Raw genomic sequence first — 21,730 nt, 5'->3', positions numbered from 1 at the left:
TTGTCTAAACCAGTAACATGGATAGTTTCTAACCCTCTATAAAGCACTGTTTTGTTTACCCTTCCATAAACACACCACAGGGTTGCCTCCCAAATGGGACTCTATTCCCTTTCTAGTGCACAGGGTGTCATTTGGGGCGCAGCCTGGCAGTTTGGGTTTCTGCCCTGACAGGATGTTGTCTAGTCCTGTTCCCATACAGCTTCACCTTTCAAAATGCATCTTTCCATCCTTCCATCAGTGATTGCATCAAGAAATAAAAAGGAAGGAAAAAAGACGGCTGCATTTTTAAAGAATTCCAAAAGGGCCTGAGACATACGGAATGTTATCCAGTGACGACACAATGGAGTTGAGCACTTTGTCTGTGGCCGTCCGCAGCGCCTGACTGGAGGACTCCAGCTTGGCGCGCACCTCCTTGTGTGACATGGCCTGGTCCGGGGTCACCTCATAGGGCAGTTTACTAAGAGAGGGGGGACACCAGTTAGGTCAATGTGTGTATGTGCAGGTCAGACGTGGTTCAAATACATATCACCTATAAGGCATCATTTATTGACGTTGCTTTACCAAATAAAAATATTTGGGTTGTGTATATTACATATGTTTTTAGTATGGTGATGAATTTATTATTATATTTATGGTAGTGACTGCTCATTACTGCATAGCACTTATTAATAAACCATCCTTTAAACACATTACTTTAATAAAATATTGATAAACAAAATATTTGATGACTTTATTTGATGTATTTGAAGACTCATCATCTCATGTCTGCTCAGGCAGTAACAACCTGCCAGCCATCTATCTCTGTGCTCCCAAAAGAGTCATCCTCCAGGCTAGTAGGCTAGCCTAGCTGGCTAGCTGCCTGTGGTCTGACGAAATCACTATTTCAGTAGTTCTTCTAAGTAGATAATGCATACTTTTAAGACTGCAAAATAACAACTATCAATCAATTAGCTGTATTGTCGGGTAGAGAGACATCTAAGCAACCGCTCTCTATACCTCTCTTCTCTATCAGTCTTCCTCTCGGTGTCTGTCTGCGGCACTGAGGTATAATTAGAACAGGTCTGCCGGCCCCCACAGGCTTGCCCGGCAAGAACCAATGAGAACAGGCAGCTTTCGGCGCAATGGATTCTGGTCATTGTAGTTAATTGCAACATCGTCTGCACTTAACTATGATGAGTTAACGTCTCACAGAGTAATCTCTCCAGAGAAATGGCACGTTGAGTGCACAGAAAAACAAAGGAATTCAAATAATTGAACCGTCAGTCAACTAGTTATTTAAAAACAGAAAATAAACTGAAAGGTTGGTTAATCGCTTAGCACTAGTGTGTGTCCCACCTGGCCTCTCCAGTGTTGGTCTCCAGCTGGTTGACCCAGGCCTTGTACACATCCACAGGGTTGGTGTTGATGCCCAGGCCCTTGTCCTCGATGATCTCCTTGACAACAGGCGCCAGCAGCTGCCTCAGCGTGTTGTGACCACGGGCTCCACGGTTAAAGCTCACCACCATCTTGATGACCGTGGGGTTCCCGGTCACAATGTCCTGAATCTGGTCCACCTTGGACCTGAGGAGGGGTGGAGAAGAGAGATCATTTTTATCATACAACTTTATTATTCCTTTATATTCAATCAGGAAATATCAGACAACAATATAAGAACAAATGATATATAATACTGTATATGACTGGAGAGGGTCCTTGAGTTATGAACAAGGGGGACAGTGGATTCCCTAGTAGCCTGGTTGACTGACTGTTGCAATAAACAGTGCTACTGTACATCGTTGCCTTATCTGACCAATGAGCTAGCAAAAATGAGCTGAGAGAAACAAAGGCACCCAGGTGAAACCATCTATAGTTACTGTATAAGGGGTGTGTACGATTTGGGGACAGGTGGACAGTTCTACTCACTTGATCTCCTCCTCCAGAGCGGTCTTAAAGAGTTTGAGCAGCAGGTACTCCTCTCTCTGGTTGGAGGCGTAGTTATACAGCGTGAAGATCACTGTGTCCATGAATTTAGTGGACTTGTTCTGTGGCATCTGGAAGATCAGCTTGGCCAGGTATGAAGGGTTGGTCTGTGGAGCAGGAGAGGACCTAGGGGTAAAAGAGTTTGCGTGTATGTGTGTGTATGCATGTTTAAGCGTGTGTTTTGAACTCACCTGTAGCAGGTAGAAGAGGTGCTGGTAGGCCTCTAGTTTCTTCCGTTTGCCTTTGCTGAGGCCCTTGATGCCCTGCCTGTCCCCTGCAGCCAGCTCCTCTTTACTCTTCTTCTTCAGCTTCTTACTGTGGGACACCACATCCTGGGAAGACAGACAGTAAAAACAGATGCGGCAGCATGGAAAAGGCCCTTCTCACCTATCCAGTTGTGTTTGATCAGTGATAGCTTTAAGGAAGACAGGGATGCATTATCAAAGTATCTTAGCAGCAGGCATATGACTATTGTAGACAAAGTGCTGTCTCCAGAAGCAGTTGTTATCAGCAGCATAAGACAAGTGTCACCTGTAGGGTGATCCTGTTCTTGACCAGTAAGCCGATCTTAATGTCCATCAGGTTCAGGTCTTTCTCCATCTGCTGATTGGAGCGGATTTTTGTGACCACTTCTTCCCTAAGCCGTGTCACTTCCTGTTCCTCCAGCAGGTCCAGGCTGCTTTGTTCCAGCAGGTGGACAAACTTACGCACCACCGAAAGAGGAGGGTCCTGGGCCCCAGCTACAGGGCAGAGAAAGACAAAGAGAGAGACACACACACACACACACAATGGTTTAGCATTGCATCAGAGAAGTTCAGGTAGTTCCATCTCTCTTCGAAATCGTAACTTCTTTGAAACCGTGTGACGTATTAAATGCTGTCTAAACTCACTGAGTGTTCTGTAGTCGTCTCTGGCTTTGTTAGCCTTGAGGAAAGCTTGGATCTTCACTATTTCTTTCTCCTGAATATACAAACAAGACGGAAGGGAATCAATCTTCCGTAAATGTCACTGAGGAATAATAGGAGTCATATTGTATGACTCCATCTCAATGACATAAACCCTCATTTTTTATGTAGGTGTTGTGTTACTCACATGGTCTATGAAATACTGCAGTCTTTGAGTGTATTTACGTTTAGCTCTCCACATCTTAACAAATGACTGAAGCTGGACCGAGAGGAAAACAACAACGTTAGCAACTCGTAGCTGTGGGTTTCTGTTGAGGTTAAACTGTGTGACTTTTCTCCTGATTATTGACACTCTTTATTTCTCACTGTTTCAAACTAATGTTCTCGCTTTCAAATAAGGCTCACAGTCCCAAGTCTAACTTGTTACCTTGACGACAGTCCCCACGTTGCTTTGCAACACGTTGAGTCTGTCTTTGTATACCTTCCTCTGTTTGTAGCCCTTCCAGGAGGCCTAGACACAGACAACATGACATTAAAATCATCCGTGTGTGAGTAAACTACAAAAGCAGTACGTGAATTTTAACTGTAAATATTAAATTCTTGTTTTACTTTTAAAAAATCAAATAATTAAACTGTAGAACAAATGACACAGTATAGTACCTGTAGTCGGACCACGTGTGGCTGTTGTTGTAGTAGGTAGTCCAGTCTCTGGGCATGAGCTCTTCTCACCAGGTAACCTCTGATCCTGGCCTGTAGCTGGGTTACCAGGGTCTCGTTGGCCAACCATAACTGTTCCCTGTTATACTCTGCTGTCACACCTCCAACCACACTCTGACCAGAGGACACATACAACACTAGATTAGTTTTAATGTGTAATGAATTTTAAATGACTCAGAACATGTGTGTGGTCTCTGGTGGTGTTATTTGTGCTATGTATGGAGAAGGTTATTCTGTTAACTGATATTTTGTGGTCTGTGTCATGCAACAATGATAATACATCATGTCTTAGGGGGCGGCAGGTAACCTAGTGGTTAGAGCATTGGGCAATTAATTGAAAGGTTGCAAGATCGAATCCCTGAGCTGACAAGGTAAAAATCTGTTGTTCTGTCATTGAAAATAATAATTTGTTCTTAACCGACTTGCCTAGTTAAATAATGGTCAAATGTAGAAAGAATAATACATCATTTCTTATGTAGAATATGATAGGGACCTGTATTTCCTCTCTGCGGAGCTGTGTGCTGTTGTGTGTGAAGTACTCTGGCTCCTCCCAGGTCCCCTCTCTGTTCTCCAGGTTGTAGTAGTAGTCATAACTGTCCTTGATACGGTGTTTCACCCACACACACTCACTGCTGCCTGCTAGAGGAAACAACACCTGGACATCACACACACTCACTCACTGCTACCTGCTAGAGGAAACAACACCTGGACATCACACACACACTGCTGCAGAGGAAACAACACCTGAACATCACACACACACACACTCACTGCTGCCTGCTACAGAGGAAACAACACCTGAACATCACACACACTCTCACTGCTGCCTGCTACAGAGTAAACAACACCTGGACATCACACACACTGTCACTGCTGCCTGCTACAGAGTAAACAACACCTGGACATCACACACACACACACACTCACTGCTGCCTGCTAGAGGAAACAGCTGAACATCACTCACTAACCTCCAATTGCATGATTTACACAATAGTTGACTGTAATATGTGTTTGTCGTACCTAGCTACCTTAAGACAAATGCACTAACGAAGTTGCGCTGCATAAGAGCTAAAGAGATAAATGACTGAAAGGTAAATGACACGCTAGAAGTTGGGAAGGTAATGTACTGAGAACAAACATCCATAAATAAGCTGATTGTATGCCAGGTTACCAGTGGTAGTGTTGAGGTCCTGGCGCTGGGCCAGCTGTGTCTGGTAGGTGTCTGCACACTCAGACAGAACCCCTCTCAGCCCTGCCAGGGGAGACTGGAGGGCATGTAGGGTGGTCTGGGAGTCCCCCTCCGCCACCTCCCTGTTGATGTCTGCCACAGCTCCTGCCACTGCCACAGACAAAACGCACACAGGATCAGTTATGACATTTAACATTTTGGTCATGTTGCTCTTATCCAGTGGTTGGAGAATTGTGATGTGAAGAACTACTAAGACATGATTTGTTCATGGTTTTGAGTGAATGGTTGGGAGTGAGCATGGTGTGCCTACATGCGAGAGCCTCCTCTTCATCTTGGTTGGCTGTATGTATCCCTTCTTGAATCTGGTCGAGCCACAGCACAGCAGACTCGTCCCCTGAGCTCTGGAGTCACAGACACACAGAGTCAACCTCTGCTTTTCAGAGTGGTAGACCACACAAACATTGACAATCCACACAATGCAATGCATAATTCTAGCTTGAGATGTGCACGCACACATCATTTCAACTTTCTGGTAAAATCAAGTGTTTGAGATACATCCACAGATCTCAAGTTAGGCTTGAGCCCTAACTGAATGTTCTTCTAAGCACTAACCAAGACAGCACATGTAAAAACAAAAACAACAAAAATGCCCCCCCCCCCCCCCCCAAAAAAACAACATACCTGGGTTAAAATACTTTGTATTCTGTGGTATTTTCTATTGGTTTATTAAGCCAGACATGCTCAAACTGGCAGAGATAACGTTTTTGTAAATATTTGAAGTATTTGAAACCCAGGTATGAAGCACATTAACAGCTAAAGACAGCGCCAGCATGAATATTAAGTTGTACCATTTCCTCTGTGCCCAGAGGTAAGACCTGAGGGAAAATGTCAAAACACATTGTTAGTTAATGGACAAAACAGCCTCAGCTCAGTCCACACCATTGGTCATGGGTCCATTGCTCAAACACAAATACCACTTAAAATAGCAGAGAAACCACACTGAATGTTTATTCAGCCTGCCTGACCAACATTTTCCTTCTCAGACTAATTGTGGAGACCTTTGGGAGCAGAGAGGTTGTCTCCCCAATGACGCAAAAGGCAGGAAGGAAGCCAAGAGAAAAAAGGCCCCCTTAGTATGTCAGGAAGTGGATCTGCTTTTGACCAGTGAATTCCCCACTGACCAAAGAGTATATAAATACCTTTAGGACGTGCATAAGATAAGCAAGGACTCATACAAGCACAAACATAACATACAGACCAAAGCTAAATAGGAACTTGTTACCATACTTTCTAACTTGAAAATTGTAGTTCCGATCACATGGAATTTAAATGTGTGTGACTCATGGGGAATACTGAAGGTCAAAGCAGGTTCATGGAAACTGTTCCAGGAAGCTTGGTTTTGAAATCATGTTTGATTGATCATGTTTGATGTTACCCAAGCTGATAATCTTGTTACTTAGTATAACCGGAGTTAATCTTTTTACTCTAATATTAGTAATTTTGCATTAGACAAGCCATATTTTCAGTCACAGAAAACTGAAAGACTTGAGAAACCTGTTCACACAAAAAAACTATTTGAGGAATGACAAACAGTAAACTATTAGGACCGTCTCCTCCCACTCGGCTGAATCAGTAGATAGTGTCTGACGCAGAGCAGGAATTCAGTTTCAAGCCTGGACAGGAAACACACACACAGTATACACACACCCTATGTACACAGCCTCACGGTCCACTGCTCACACCAGTGTAGAATGGACTTCCAGTACAGTAGCCTGCTTGATCATGTGAACCAGCTATCTGGATGGCTAGTTGATTCTGCTAGTTTATCCTGATAATGAACAACTAGCCAATAGCAAGTCTATAGAAACACTAGTGGACTTTGAGTTATACAGGGATAATAATAACAATGTGGAGGAAACAGGAGAAAGACCAGAGCAATACACTGGCTGGGATTCTCTTCTGTCTGACGGTAGGACTGTCTCTCCAGGACAATGGTAAGTCACATTCGTTTTACATTTTCCCATAGGATTTTAGAGGACATAATTCTTAAGCCTTTCATATTACAATTGGGGACTTTGCATCCACTTGGTCAAGCTGCATTTTGGTAGGGCTTCACCAGTTATGTTTCCCCTCCATCAACAACATGCTTGTTATGCCTAAATGTTTGCCAGTAAATCAGCTTCACAATCACTAGTGTACGGTTGTCACACATCTTGTATGAATTGTGTAACATCATGCATGTTTTAAACAGCATTTTGAGCCAATTAACTTAAAAAATATCTATATTATTATAATGACATTTCCATTCAATACAGTGTGTCAAAAGGGAATAGTTGCATTCAAAGTAGAAAACCGCACATCGGAATTAAAATCTGTGTTCTTCACCCCCATTTCACCACAGAGGAGAAAGTCAACAAGACAAAAATAACCGCCTTAGCTGTGTTGGACCCAAGGACGTTCAATGGCAGGAGAGTTCAGACCAACTGTACGGCTGAAGCTGGGCCCCCCAGCTTGGTCCACCTCTCCCCTGGGGCCCCTGGGCTGGATGTGAGGCTGGAGGACCCTGCAGTAGCCTACACCACGGGGCTCCTCAGCACCCGGCTCATCCCCTCAGCCTACCTCCTGGCCATGGCAGTGGGCATCCCCTACAACGCTTATATCCTGGTCTTCCTGAGGCTCCGGGCCAGGTCTTTCTCCACGGCTGTCCTCTACCTTAGCCTGGCCCTCTCTGACCTACTCCTCCTGCTCTCCCTGGCCCTCCGAGTCCACTACCACCTAAACGGAAACAACTGGGTGTTCGGCGAAGCTGCCTGCCGTGTCGTCACCGCTTGTTTCTATGGCAATGTCTACTGCTCTGCCCACACCATCGCTTGTGTCAGCCTCAAGCGCTACCTGGCTGTGGTGAGGCCCTTCCTGTACAGGCGGCTGCCCAAGACGGCCTGGGCGCTGGGGGCAAGCCTGGGGGTGTGGGGCCTGTTTGGGGTGGCTGTGATGCCTGAGCTCCTAGTGAGACAGAGCTTCCTGCTGCCTCGTCTGGGATTCACCACCTGCCATGACATACTGCCCCTGGAGGACTCCCCCCACGCACTGCTGGTGCCCTACAGGTTGGCACTGGTCTGTTTAGGGTTACTCGTGCCCTTTGTGGTCTGTGCCTGGACCCATGTGGCGGTGGTGCAGCATCTGGGTCGCTCGGGCCTTGACTGGACACCCTTCATCAGGGTCAGCACACTGGTCTTGCTCATCTTCACTGTGTGTTTCGCTCCCAGCAGCGTCCTCCATATCGCCCATTACGTGAGGCTGTCCACCAGTGGAGAGGACGGGCTGTATGTGTACTCCAGCGCTACAGTGTGTCTGTGCTGCTTCCACAGCTGTCTGGACCCCTTCCTGTGTATTCTCATGTCCAGGACAACCGCCTCCAAACTGCGCTTCGCCTCTCTCAGGAGGACACAGCAGACACCTGTTCTGGTGTAGAGACTATGTGCCCACCGTATTAAAAAAAATATATATATATATTTCAGCTTTATTTAACCAGGTAAGCTAGTTGAGAACAAGTTCTCATTTACAACTGTGACCTGGCCAAGATAAAGCAAAGCAGTGCGACACAGAGTTAGACATGGAATAAACAAGCGTACAGTCAATAACACAATAGAAAGAAGAAAAACAAGTGTGTGCAAATGGCGAGAGGTGGTAAGGCAATAAATAGGCCATAGTAGCGAAGTAATTACAGTTTAGCAAATTAACAATGGAGTGATAGATGTGCAGATGATGTGCAAGTAGAAATACTGGTGTGCAAAAGAGCAGAAAAGTAAATCAAAACAATATGGAGATGAGGTAGGTAGATAGGGTGGGCTATTTACTGATGGGCCATGTACAGCTGTACAGTATCTTCAATTGTCAGAGCACAGTGGGGGAGCCCAGAGCATGAACAAGCAAACTACTGAAAATGAAGAGGCAGGAAAGCTGTCTGGAACTACACGCTGTAAACAAGTGAACAGGAAACAGCTCTGCTTGAAATCTGAACACAATATTATGCTATGCGTTCTCCCCTGTGGGATACTATCAGAGCTACTAAGTTGACGGTTTAGCAAATGTTTTCATTTGTGTACAGTATCAGTAAGGATGTCCTGAAAAACCAGCCGACGGCAACAGTGACGACAAAAACAATTCTCCCAGAGACAATGTTGAGAGACCAGACTGTTTCGGCATGTCCAGCCCACTCATTATCTCAGCCAAGGAAGGACATGCTTACTTCAAAGTTATCATTATGTACTGTTTTGATTTGTTCACAAGGACAATTTGTAAATATAAAACCCTTGCAATACAAATGAAGTATTACCATACATTCATTTATTAGTTCATTCCCATTTTAATTCCATATATTCTATTGTCCACATTGATAGGTGTAGACTGCACACGCCTTTCATTTGAGTCATTTAGCAAACACTCTTATCCAAAACAACTTAGAGTTAAAGTTAGTGCATTCATCTTAAAACAGCTAGGTGGGAAACTACATATCTCAGTCTGAGTAAGTACACTTTATCTCAATTTTAGTAGCAGAAAAGTCAGTGCTAGTAAGAGGAAAAAAAGTCAAGTGAGAGTGTTTGTTCACGACAGGCTATTTTTAAATGTGAAGGCCAGCATCCCAGAGTCTCCTCTTCACTGTTGACGTTGAGACTGGTGATTTGCAGGTACTATTTAATGAAGCTGCCAGTTGAGGACTTGTGAGGCATCTGTTTCTCAAACTTGACACTAATGTACTTGTCCACTTGCTCAGTTGTACACCGGGGCCTCGCACTCCTCTTTCTATTCTGGTTAGAGTCAGTTTACGCTGTTCTGTGAAGGGAGTAGTACACAGCTTTGTACGAGATATCCCGTTTTTTTCCCTTCTTTATTTTTTTTTATTTTACCCCTTTTTCTCCCCAATTTCGTAGTATCTAATTGTTAGTAGCTACTATCTTGTCTCATCGCTACAACTCCCGTACGGGCTCGGGAGAAACGAAGGTTGAAAGTCATGCGTCCTCCGATACACAACCCAACCAAGCCGCACTGCTTCTTAACACAGCGCACATCCAACCCAGAAGCCAGCCGCACCAATGTGTCGGAGGAAACACAGTGCACCTGGCAACCTTGGTTAGCGTGCACTGCGCCCGGCCCGCCACAGGAGTCGCTGGTGCGCGATGAGACAAGGATATCCCTACCAGCCCTCCCTAACCCGGACGACGCCAAGCCAATTGTGCGTCAGTTTCTTGGCAATTTCTCGCATGGAATAGCCATAACTTCTCAGAACAAAAATAGACTGACGAGTTTCAGAAGAAAGTTATTTGTTTCTAGCCATTTTGAGCCTGTAATTGAACCCACAAATGCTGATTCTCCAGATACTCAACTAGTCTAAAAGCGGTCAGTTTTATTGCTTCTTTAATCTGAACTATTTTCAGCTGTGCTAACATAACTGCAAAAGGGTTTTCTAATGATCAATTAGCCTTTTAAAATGATAAACTTGGATTAGCTAACACACCGTGCCATTGGAACACAGGAGTGATGGTTGCTGATAACGGGCCTCTGTGTGCCTATGTAGATATTCCATTAAAGATCTGTCGTTTGCAGCTACAATAGTCATTTACAACATTAACGTCTACACTGTATTTCTGATCAATTTGATGTCATTGTATTTCTTTAAAAAAATTAATTATTCTCCCCAATTCCGTGGTATCCAATTGTTAGTAGTTAGTCTTGTCTCATCGTTTCAACTCCCGCACGGACTTGGGAGAGGCGAAGGTCGAGAGCCACGCGTCCTCCGAAACACAACCCAACCAAGCTGCACTGCTTCTTGACACAACACACATCCAACCCGGAGGCCAGCCGCACCAATGTATCGGAGGAAACACTGTACACCTGTCGACCTGGTCAGTGTGCACTGCGCCCGGCCCGCCACAGGAGTCGCTAGTGCGCGATGAGACAAGGATATCCCTGCTGGCCAAAACCTCCCTAACCCGGACGACACTGGGCCAATTGTGTGTCGCCCCATAGACCTCCCGGTCGCAGCCGGCCGAGACAGAGCCTGGGCTCGAACCCAGAATCTCTGGTGGCACTGTGATGCAGTGCCTTAAAAACACGGACAGTTCAAAAGTGACCCCAAACTTTTGAACGTTAATACATATTATATACACACACACTATTTATTTATTTGATTACATTTTTAGGTGGGGGAGCTGTGGGATTATTTAAGATAGTCTGAAGAGGTAGGGTTTCAGGTGTTTTCGGTAGATGGGCAGGGACTCCGCTGTCCTAGCTTCAGGGAGAAGCTGATTCCACCATTGGGGTGGATACAGTAGGTGTCACAGAATAAGCAGAGGTTTAAATAAAGGTGAGGGCAGGTTCATTCCGATGATGTTCTTGACTCCAGACAGACCCTTGAACACGCTCCCATTAATCACTGAACATCTCATTCATCTCAGTCACTGTCCCTAGCCTTCTCAACTAAACACCTTATTAGGTCTAGGTTACAGATCTACAGTCATTCCATGTGGCACTCTAGTCACTATATATCGCACTACTTTTGACAAGAACACTGGGCGCTAGTCAAAAGTAATGCACTATATACGAAATATGGCAACCTAGATCTGTAGCCTGGATCTGTAACCTAGATCTGATCAACAGCTGTGATCCCCAGCCTCTAGGTACTAATGCCTTCTCTGTACATGAGATGTATTAAGATGGAGGCTTCTCTGCTCGAGGGAAGATATCTATAGGATCTCATAATAGCTGACAGTCCAGTACCTTACAGATGAGTAGCTTTGTGTTCTGCAGGACGTCATGGTAGTGTTTCGCTGTTGCTGGGTTTACCCCCTGCAGTTTGGCCGTAGGCAGGAGCAGAGCAGAGAGGGTCTGTTCAGGATCCCCAGAGCTCAGCGCCTCGTTGATCTCAGCTATAGCAATAATACCTGGAGGGGAGTTGAGACAGATAGCACGTGTAATGACACAGTCAGGGGGAGTTGAACAACACCAAGCAGCAGGGAAACAGCCCTAATGATACTGATCTCAGGACTACTTCATCATCGATGAGCCCTTGAACAACGTACTTAATCCTAATTGGCTCCAGGGGCGGCGTACTACTACTACTGTATGGCTAACCCTGTAAAACAACATCTTCTGCACCTATCCGGTGTACGTGACAATAAAACATTGTATTATTATTTAGACTGTGTATTTATTTCGTCAAGACACTGCTAACTTTTCTCTCAGCTTAGTGAATGGTTAGACTTGGGAGACATTGTCTACATCCCAAATGGCCCCCTATTCCCTAATTAGTGCACTACTTTGACCAGAGCGCTATGGGCCCTGCTCAAAAGTAGTTAACTAAATAGGGTGGAATTTGGGATGTAGTCAGTGTCGAGACCGTTAGAGGACTTGACTTACGCTCGTGTTCTTCGTGGACCTGTAGGTTGACAGTGTCGATGGTCTTCTGAACATCGTTCCAGGTGAGGAACTCCAGGCCTTGGGACAGGCTCTCGGCTCGGAGACTGATTAGAGTGTCTGCATACCTGAGAGACAGAGGGAGAGGGGGACAGAGTGGGGGAAGGGGCAGGGCCAGGCTAGGTTACACATTAGGCAGACAGACGTTTCTTCTTCTAGTTGTTACCTGTGTGTGTGTGTGTGTGTGTGTGTGTGTGTGTGTGTGTGTGTGTGTAACTGTGGAGTTCCCTCTCTGGAGAAGGGGACTCCAACAGGTTAATCGCGAGTTACCAGTAGTTGACCAAGCATTTCTGAAAGTACATGCTTTTTTCCATGAGTTCCGCCACAAACTTTCATGAACAAATCTCACAAGTACCAGACACCACAAGCTTCCAGCTACTATCCAATCAAAGCCATCTTGACATTATCCCACCCCTGGTTAGCCACTATTGGCTTAAAAAGCCAAGTGTAACATCTGCCAATTAATTTCAAGCAATATTGCCACTTTAGCAAACTCAGCATGTGCAACAGTACAGAAACATTGCTAGACCGACACATTGCTCTCTCTCTAAATCCGCAATTAAAAGGGGAATTACACTCAAAAATGTGTTCGCTTTTTTCCAGACCTTAAAAATTGTCTTTTGATGCGATTTAAGCATTGACATGGACTCAGATCATCCAATTTCATTGGTTCTCCAATAATTATTTATATTTTGTTTGTGAAAAATATAAACAAATCCAAAACTCTGAAAAATTCAGCCGCAAAAACAACATTTGGGAAAATACTAAACAGATTTTATAGGGTTAAAGTTGTCTATTTCTTTCAGGAAACTAGGCATATCGCGCGCATCACAACTTCACTGGAGAGTCATTTGAATGTAATTATTATTTTTTTCTTTTCATCAAAATGCATTTTTTGGCAGAAATGCCTTCTGGAACATGTGAACTTTCATGTGCCTTAATAACAAACGTGTATGCAATCTGTAAATACGAATACAATTACAAGCCTAGTTGGTTTAGCCACAGAAAAATGTAGCAACCTTCCTGCGAGCCATGATTGGCTGAGATAATGAGTGGGCTGGACATGCCGCGAGATGAGTTCGGATTGGTCTGCCATGTAGCAGGCTTCTGTCTATTTGAGCTAGTCAGTATGTTTAGGTAATCCTGTCTAACATGACTTTAAATATATATAGTAGTAGAATTGCATTTGCATTAGTGTTGCTCTCCACTTTCTGGAGGACCGTGGTTTGAAATCAGTGGAATTAGAGTATGATAGATAAGGAGATGGAGAAAACACCTGTCTCCGGATTACATCTTCAAACTAGAGGCAACCATGGCATGTGTGAGAGAGGAAGAAGCATTCATCCATGTAACAGTCTAGCAAGCAACATTTTCAGATATTGCATGTTTCAAATTTTGTGAGAGAGGGAGCTGCTGGATGGTCGACCCTTCACATTTGGTTGTAAATTACAAAACGATTACTCTCTTTAGTATCAACTAAAGGAATGTCTTTGTTCAGACACTTTTGCCCACCCAAAACTAACATCCAAAAAGTGATAATGGAACAATATTCAACTAGGGTTGCAAAGGATCGGAAACTTTCCTGGATATTTTCCATGGGAAGTTAAGCCAAGGAATTTGGGGGATTTCACTTAAATTCATCAGAATAGTTAGCTTATAACAGTTCACATTTTTTGTGGGATACACATAAAGCAATTCTAGGTCTTGTGGAATATTTTGGTTAAACTATCCCCAAGTCAATGGAATTGCAACCCTCTACATGCACAGTACATGCACATTCTTCCATCACATGTGCAGTGCACTCCCATCACATTGCCCTCCATCACATTTTCAATTGCACGCTAATGAGATGCTATTGAGCCCACACTACTACACCGTCTAAGCCAAGGGTTACATGCCTTCTGGTAAGTTTTGATTACAATACTGGGTGTGGTGAATATATTTTACATGACATACATGATAATATTTTAACTAGTAAATAGTAGCCTACAGCAAAGTGTGTTTAAATAATTTCTAACTTGTTAACAATTTCTGCTAGTTAGTTTTTGCTACCATGTCTCTCTTAGACATGGCAATATCACAGTCTGCCAATATAGACAGCCCCATCAAGAGGATCCTCCTGGATTATGTATTTTGTGAGAGAGTGGTAAGCAGCCTGAAACCTATAGCAGTAGCCATTGCACGGATTGAGGGAGACAATGCCATCCTGTCTGATGTTCAAACTCTGCTTGCAGATCTAAGAGAAGAAATCGGTGCTGCCCTGTCCACATCACTGTTGCTCGAAGCAGAGGAAACTGAAGTTCTGAAATACATTAAAAAGCATGAAGACTTATGCCTGAAGCGCATACACGCCACAGCGTACATGTTGGACACCAAGTATGCTGGCAAGAGCGTCCTGCCTGGTGCAGGGATCAACAAGGACTATGGTGTCATCACTAACGTGTCTCGCCACCTTGGCCTGGATGAGGGCAAGGTTATTGGCAGTCTGGTGAATTACACTTCCAAGCAAAGGCTTTGGGATGGAGATGCAATATGGCAGTCGTGCCAACATATCTCATCGTCCACCTGGTGGAAGGGACTTTGTGCATCTGAGGCTCTTTCCTTTGTTGCCTCCATCCTCCAAATCCCACCAACATCAGCTGCCTCAGAGTGCAACTGGTCCTTGTATGGGAACACACACACCAAAGCATGTAACAGGCTGACCAATACAAGGGTTGGAAAATTGGTGGCCATCCGGGAATTCTTTTGGGGCTTTTTGAGCCTGACAAGGAGCCATCCTCCTCAACAAGGTTGGAAAGTGACAGTGAAGATGAGGCCTCAGAGTCTGATGTTCAAGAGGTGAGCATTGAGGAGGTCCAGAGAGAAGACATGGAAGCCTGAGAGGAAGACAACCAAAGCTTTAGTTTCTAGACTATCATTTTCCAGATATATATTGAATATTTTGGGGGGAGATACGAAGGATCGTTGGGGATCACTCAATATTCCGTTTCCTTTGTTGTTCAGTGAAATCATCCCATGTGAAGTCAACTAATTAAAGTTCAATTAGTAACTAAATTGTTTTTTGTGTGTTTTTTTCCCCCACATTTCCATTGGAAGGATGTAATAATTTGCAATTATGTCTACTTATGATAAGGTAAAAGGTTTATGTTTCTGTCTCCATATATGGTAAATATATCTATCCAATGCAACAATCAACTTTATGTATTAATTTGCATATATATTCCCATTGATTCCCACGGAGAGCTTCCACCTCTGAATAGTCCCAAAAATGTCTGCTAAATGGGATATATATAAATGTACAACCATATATTTAACATAATGTGGGAAGTGGTCAGTGGGGAACTATGGAAAACTAATGTCACATTGTTTTTTATTTTGTGATGTTATTAAAAACTGTAAGGACCAAATACTGTAACTTGGAAAGGATACCCCCTTCATCTGTCAAGTTTTTATCCAATATGTTGTGAATACAATATGAAAAGTATTGAAGCTGTGTGTTTAGGAATGTTATTTTAGTTTTCTAATGATAGTTTTTGATATGTTTTGCACATTAAATAGCCAGGCCCCTTCAGAGAGCTTGTCAGTATGACAGAATGCCCCTTTTTACCAAGAGTGCATAAAGGCTTGGAAGAGGAATCAACCCTTAAACCAGGAAACGTGAGGCTGGTATCTTCATGTTGGAAATGGTTGAAACTTTGAACCTCAACACGAGGTGAAGAAATTAACATCTTCCTTTGGACCAGAGAGACGAAAAACTGCAGCTCATGTCAATCGTGGTCCAAATCCTGAATGCCAACACGATAAGGAAGAGGCGAGAAGCTCACCTTAGACAATCACTTGTACAGCTGATTAGCTGTCTTAATTAAGTCAGATCACGAAAAGCGAATCTAAGTGAGACTATCCTACGACGCTCATCACCAATCGGAACCGTCGGCTAGCTTTCTTCCAGAGTGAACAACAGTAGAAGACAGGAAAGGGGAGACCCCCTGCAGACAATCAGAGCCATACAGCTGGAAGGCCAACAACTTCCCGAGAAGGCTTGTACCGACCGAGAGATATGACGAACGAAGGCATTTCACACGTAAAATTATTAACGATCTCTTATTCCAAACGGCCGGTGGTTCGTGTGCAAAGTTTGAGGTTTATGGGAGAATAGTTATAGGATGTGTTCCTTTTTCTCTGTCTCCCTCTTTATCCCCCTCTCCATCTGTGTAATATGCAGTCATATTTTGTCAGTCCATTAGGGACCTTAGTCTCATGTAAAGGGTGTATGTTTATTCTGTGTTATAATTTATTTAGCTAGTAAATAAATAATGAACACAATTTGTGTAGTACTGAATAATGAGCTAGACTGGGGTTTTTGCAGATCCAAGAAGGTTACGAGTGATGATTTGATAAGAGGTAATGATTAATAAGATGACTGTTTATCGATGAAATAGATAAAGACCTGAGAGTTTAATTCGGGAGATGGTAACTCTAAACAAATTCATCTGTGGTGCCCCAAATACTAATGTTAATTGTACATGATTAATTTAAAATTGGGTAACAATTAAACAAAGTTAATGGATTAAATAAATAAATCATCAGATTAATGGAAGTAAAGTCACGACTATCTAATCCGATTTCAGAGCACTCTCGTCTGAGTGTGCCAGAGCGCATGAATTTCATGAATTTACAAATGCTCAACACCCGTTGAATACGGCCGGTGTTAGTAAACGTTGGAAAAAGAGTGTAAATTGTTGTCGGAAGCACAATTGCAGTCATCAACGCTCTGGATAACATAAAAACAGCCTAACCAGGTCAGGTCAGATGAATTGAGAAGGAACAGTCCTATGACATACACACACAGGAGACAGGGCCATGACTACACCAATGAGAGGAACCACTTAAGTTCATGCCTAGCAAGAGATGTATTGGCTGTCCAGATGCGCAAGGAGTTGACTCTGCCCAGTAGCGGGTAAAGTGTAAAGTGTTGCAAGGGAGAAGAGAAGCAAGCTAGAAAAACAATTAGTAACTTCAGATAAGTTACATTTCATTTAAGTAGCTCTCAAGCAAGAAAAGGTTGGAGACTCCTGCTCTAGAGGAACAAAAAGGTAGACAGTTGTGGTGTTACCTGTGATATGTCAGATAGTTGTGGTGTTGGCTACCTGTGCAGGTTGTGGTGTTGGCTACCTGTGCAGGTTGTCCTGATCCATGTTGCTGAAGCCCAGAGGAGAGTCAGTCAGCTGTTCAGTAACAGCCTGGGGGTCCTTGGTGTCCAGGACCTCGTTGAGCACGGCCACCGCAGACAGCATCTCTACTGCCACACACAGCTCCTCATGCCCCAGTCCTACCTGCTCAATGCAATCAGACAGAAGGCTCAGTGACCATATACAACTGGACAGACACACAACTGTCTGCACACTAGCGAACCAAGCTAGAGAAATCTATTACTACTTTGTTGTGCCAACTAGCACCAGCTCACAACTGTACAAGTGTATATGATCGCTTAAATTAGAAAAGTGTAATTTCAACTCAAATGTGTGTGTGTGTTAGTGTGTGAATGCCTGCATGCGTTCATCACCTTTGCCCCCTGTATCTGCAGGCTGAACAGTTCGGTCTGGTAGAGGTTGGCAGCTGTCTGGTAGACAATAGGAAGCTGGGCCTCTGGGTTCATCAGCTCCTCCACCGTCTCTGCTGCTATGCCATGACGAATGGCCGCGTTGATCGCTACAATGGCCTCCAGTTCTGAACAGGAAACCCATAATACTCAACAATCTTCTTATAATGCAGATGGCAAAAGATTTACAACCTACAAATACACAAACACATTTATTCTGATGTAATTCATATAAATTACTGGAATGATACAGATAAATTACTTACTTCGTTTCTCTGCCTCAGCAAAGTCGTTAGTGGAGCTAACCACCCTCTGAATCTCCTCCCTCTGCAGCATCATTGCACCTCCAGCATCCTGAGGTCCAAGGAGAAAGTGTTTGGGTGACAAGTTCAATTTAATAGAAAAACCCTGGTTCTGTAACACTAACGCAACTTTAATCAACAAATAAAGTCTGGGGCTGTTGAAAGCAAAAACACATCCACGCAGTGTGTTAGTATTCTCCTTTCCTTTGACAGGACACTTTATATCCCAACACCTGTAAAAACCTACTAGACATGCATCCACTACTTTGACCACTGGCCTTACCAGTGGTGTAAAGTACTTCAGTAAAAATAGTTTAAAGTACTACTTAAGTCGTTTTTTGGGGTATCTGTATTTTACTATTTATATTTTTGGCAACATTTACTTCACTACATTCCTAAAGAGAATGACATACTTTTTACTCCATACATTGTCCCTGACACCCAAAAGTACTCGTTACATTTTGACAGGAAAATTGTCCAATTCACACACTTATCAAGAGAACATCCCTGGTGTCTGATCTGGCGGATTCACTAAACATAAAAACACTCCATTTGTAAATGATGTCTGAGTGTTGGAGTGTGCCCTGGCTATCCTTCAATAAAAAAAAATCAAAATACAATTGTGCCGTCTGGTTTTCTTTAATGTAAGGAACTTGAAATATTTTATACTTTTACTTTTGATACTTGAGTAAAAGTAAAAAAGTATTTGGTTTTAAATATACTTAAGTAGTATTTTACTGGGTGACTTTCACTTGAGTCATTTTATATCAAGGTATCTTCACTTTTACTCAAGTATGACAATTGAGTACTTTTTTCACCACTGGGCCTTACTGACCTGAGCCTTAACTTCGCAGTAGGAGGTTAAGTGCTCCAGGTACCAGTGGGAGTTTGCCTCCTGGACCCCCAGCATTCCCAGAGCGGGCACCCTGAGCCCAGCCAGCAGAGCAGCCTCGTCCAGGGCAGAGATGGCCTGGTTCACCTGCTGCACCGCCACCTGGACTGGAGAGACAGACAGGAGGGAGCAGGGGTTGGATGGAGACACTGGCCAAACACCCCCCCCCCAGATACTACCTCTAGACCATGTGTGGAGGCCCGAGATTCTGCAGATTTTCACTCCTCCCTTGTACTTGATGAAGGTCATTGATTAGTTAGAAACTCCTCTCACCTAGTTGTCTAAGTCTCTAATGCAGCTCTAATTGGACATAAATTGAGAAGAAATAAGGAAAAGCAGCAGACACACACCCCTACAGAATTTGAGTTTCACACCCCTGCTCAAGGCCTATCCTAGAGATGTTCATTATAGAGCTGAGGTCATAAGACAGGAACTGTAGTTACTGTTAACAAGGTCAATGCAGCTCTGGATCTCCTGCTGGGTCAGCAGCTCCTCATAAACATCTCTCTCCTCTGTGGCTACAGATGAGCGCTGAACAGGGAGACAAGAGAAAAGCATCGTCTTAGACGGACGATAAACATACAATCGTAAAAGGATAACACGAGATTCTGGCAACCAAGCCGTTTTCTACTTAACTTGAGTCAGATGAACTCATGGATACCATTTTTATTGCATGCTAGCTATAATCGGTAGACTTCCAGTCATTGCTCAAATACTAGTTAGCATTGGCTCACAAAACTACTTTCAACTTCCTTCAAACTGCACGCAAAGATATAAAAATGGTATCCATGAGTTCATCTGGCTCTGGTCAAGTAGAAAGAATATTGCACTATCCCTTCAAGCTTTTTTAAACGTTGTGCATATTGAAACTAAATCTGTCATGCTAAAATAGTTGATAATCTGGACATCATATTAACTTCAGATTTCATGTCTTTGCTGAAGAAATGTGTAATTTAACACAGTAGGTTAAATGTTTACACAGAGTTAGTGAGGAGTATGGGAGGAGAGATGCCAGTTGGTGTGGGAAGACTAGTGTTGTAGTGGGAGTTCAGCTGACGCTGCAGTCACTGGAATGTCATGGCAAGTGTTTCAGGTGGTTTAGAACTTTTGCTTCGATGTAATTTTGATGTTGATAAAATCCCAGTAAAGTTTGCCAAATTCCATAAGCAGGCAATTTTTACCCTCACAGATACTTTATATGTAACAACAAAGATATACGATTTAAAAATAAGTCTCTTTTTTTTCTCGTAACTGGTTTGAGAATAAAATGATTTTGTTTGGTCAGTTACTGAATGAGGATGGATATCTACTCATATCTGGGGAATTTCTTGATACATTTAAAATTCCAATAACCCCAAAAGAATATGCAATTGTTTTTGATGCGATTCCAAGGGGGGTTGCATCTTTTACATTTCTATGTGGTTGATGTAAGTAACATAGATTTACATGAAAATATATTAAAATCGGCAATATTAACATCAAAGACAAATGTAGTAATAAACAGATTAGGAATATTGTTTGTGATACTACAATTCCATCAGCAAGATTCTTTTGGTCAAAATATATATGGTGATATACAGTGGGGGGAAGCATGGAAAATTACTAACAAATATTGTATCAGTAAAAAAGTAAAGGAAGTTTCATTTAAAATGTTACATAGAATTTATCCTGTGAAACATGTTTTGGAAAGATTCAAGCTAAATATTAACTATAACTGTGATTTCTGTGGAATGGAGGAGACCATTTTGCATTTGTTTTTTGCCTGTGTTTATAGTTGAATTTTTTCAATTGACACACAGAATTTGTTACAAAAAAAAGAAGAACAGGTTGTACTATTTAATGGTTTTGATATGATTTATTTCAGAAATTCTGACATAGATAACGATATAGTATATTCAATTCCAACTGCAAATAATGCTAGGTAAATTTCATATTCACAAATGCAAATGGTCTGATTCAAAACCAAACTTTTTTCACTTTATAAATTAACTTAAACAATATGGCACTACTTTAACTAAAATGAAAAACAAAAAGGCAATTAAAACTTGCATTATTAATGATTATGATTTGTTTGTTTAGGATTCCTGGCAATGTAAATAGTTTGTATGTATGCTTGTTGCATGTGACTATTCCTCTTTTGTTTGTTGATATTTGATAATAAAGAATCTAAAAAAATAAAGGTGGTAGTCACTGCAGACATATACTCATATACTACCACTTCTCACTACCTCTCTGCCCGGTCTAAGGGGTTTCTGTTCAGAACAGGATCAAGTTGCTGATCCAAGATCAGTTTTGAACATTTTACCAAAATCAGGGCCCATAGATCTCTGGTCAAAAGCAGTAATCTTGAAAGAGAATGGGATGCCATTTGGGACGCAAACTTTTTTTTTACTGACTCTTGTGTGGAAAGGACAACAACAGGGAGGCTCTCAGAATTCCTCACCCTGCCTGAGGCCTGGTCCTCCTTGCTAGCCTTGGCCCGGCTCAGTGTAACCTGGTAGTCCTGGGCCAGCTCTTCCCCAGTGTTCCTCAGCATGGCGTTGGGGTTCTTCAACGCCCCCATGGTCACTGTCGCCTCACCCTTATCCACCGCCTCGTTGATGGCAAACACAGCAGCGTGCACTGGGTACAGAGGCAAGAATAAGTACCACTCAGCAGCAAACATTGTTAAAGCCCAGCACTAACACAAAAGAT

General features: G+C 43.0%; 2 protein-coding genes across 4 annotated transcripts in view; one reads left to right on the top strand and one right to left on the bottom strand.

Annotated features, from left to right (window-relative positions):
* The window catches only part of iqgap2 (IQ motif containing GTPase activating protein 2), a 76,796-nt gene that overhangs the window by 10,602 nt on the left and 44,464 nt on the right, over window positions 1-21,730 (bottom strand). Inside the window, exons 8-27 of one of the 2 annotated variants that reach the window (XM_064969987.1) lie at window positions 21,480-21,658; window positions 19,480-19,567; window positions 18,985-19,143; window positions 18,109-18,201; window positions 17,807-17,970; window positions 17,416-17,576; window positions 12,187-12,311; window positions 11,548-11,711; window positions 5,081-5,171; window positions 4,753-4,920; window positions 4,075-4,220; window positions 3,525-3,695; window positions 3,292-3,375; window positions 3,052-3,123; window positions 2,850-2,919; window positions 2,491-2,699; window positions 2,151-2,291; window positions 1,903-2,066; window positions 1,336-1,560; window positions 317-457 (exon numbers count right to left, since the gene is read on the bottom strand). In XM_064969987.1, coding sequence (XP_064826059.1) covers window positions 317-457; window positions 1,336-1,560; window positions 1,903-2,066; window positions 2,151-2,291; window positions 2,491-2,699; window positions 2,850-2,919; window positions 3,052-3,123; window positions 3,292-3,375; window positions 3,525-3,695; window positions 4,075-4,220; window positions 4,753-4,920; window positions 5,081-5,171; window positions 11,548-11,711; window positions 12,187-12,311; window positions 17,416-17,576; window positions 17,807-17,970; window positions 18,109-18,201; window positions 18,985-19,143; window positions 19,480-19,567; window positions 21,480-21,658 — 2,815 coding nt within the window. The remainder of the gene's footprint in view (window positions 1-316; window positions 458-1,335; window positions 1,561-1,902; window positions 2,067-2,150; window positions 2,292-2,490; window positions 2,700-2,849; window positions 2,920-3,051; window positions 3,124-3,291; window positions 3,376-3,524; window positions 3,696-4,074; window positions 4,221-4,752; window positions 4,921-5,080; window positions 5,172-11,547; window positions 11,712-12,186; window positions 12,312-17,415; window positions 17,577-17,806; window positions 17,971-18,108; window positions 18,202-18,984; window positions 19,144-19,479; window positions 19,568-21,479; window positions 21,659-21,730) is intronic. The other variant, XM_064969996.1, reaches the window with a different exon arrangement.
* LOC135542799 (proteinase-activated receptor 3-like) lies at window positions 6,450-15,284 on the top strand. Of its 2 annotated transcripts, XR_010456135.1 has the most exons (3): window positions 6,450-6,764; window positions 7,172-8,302; window positions 14,478-15,284. XR_010456135.1 is itself a non-coding variant. In XM_064970009.1 (2 exons), the coding sequence occupies exons 1-2, from the start codon at window positions 6,677-6,679 to the stop codon at window positions 8,239-8,241; spliced, it is 1,158 nt and encodes a 385-aa protein (XP_064826081.1). In that variant the 5' UTR covers window positions 6,452-6,676; the 3' UTR covers window positions 8,242-9,128. The 2 variants fall into 2 exon arrangements, 1 of the variants encoding a protein (XP_064826081.1); XM_064970009.1 differs by lacking the exon at window positions 14,478-15,284 and having other exon boundaries at window positions 6,452-6,764; window positions 7,172-9,128.

The sequence above is a fragment of the Oncorhynchus masou genome, chromosome 1, assembly GCF_036934945.1.
Source record: "Oncorhynchus masou masou isolate Uvic2021 chromosome 1, UVic_Omas_1.1, whole genome shotgun sequence".
In the NCBI taxonomy this organism is placed as follows: Eukaryota; Metazoa; Chordata; class Actinopteri; order Salmoniformes; family Salmonidae; genus Oncorhynchus; species Oncorhynchus masou.
Note: the sequence above shows the minus strand (reverse complement) of the source record. Positions and strands in the feature narration are given on the sequence as shown.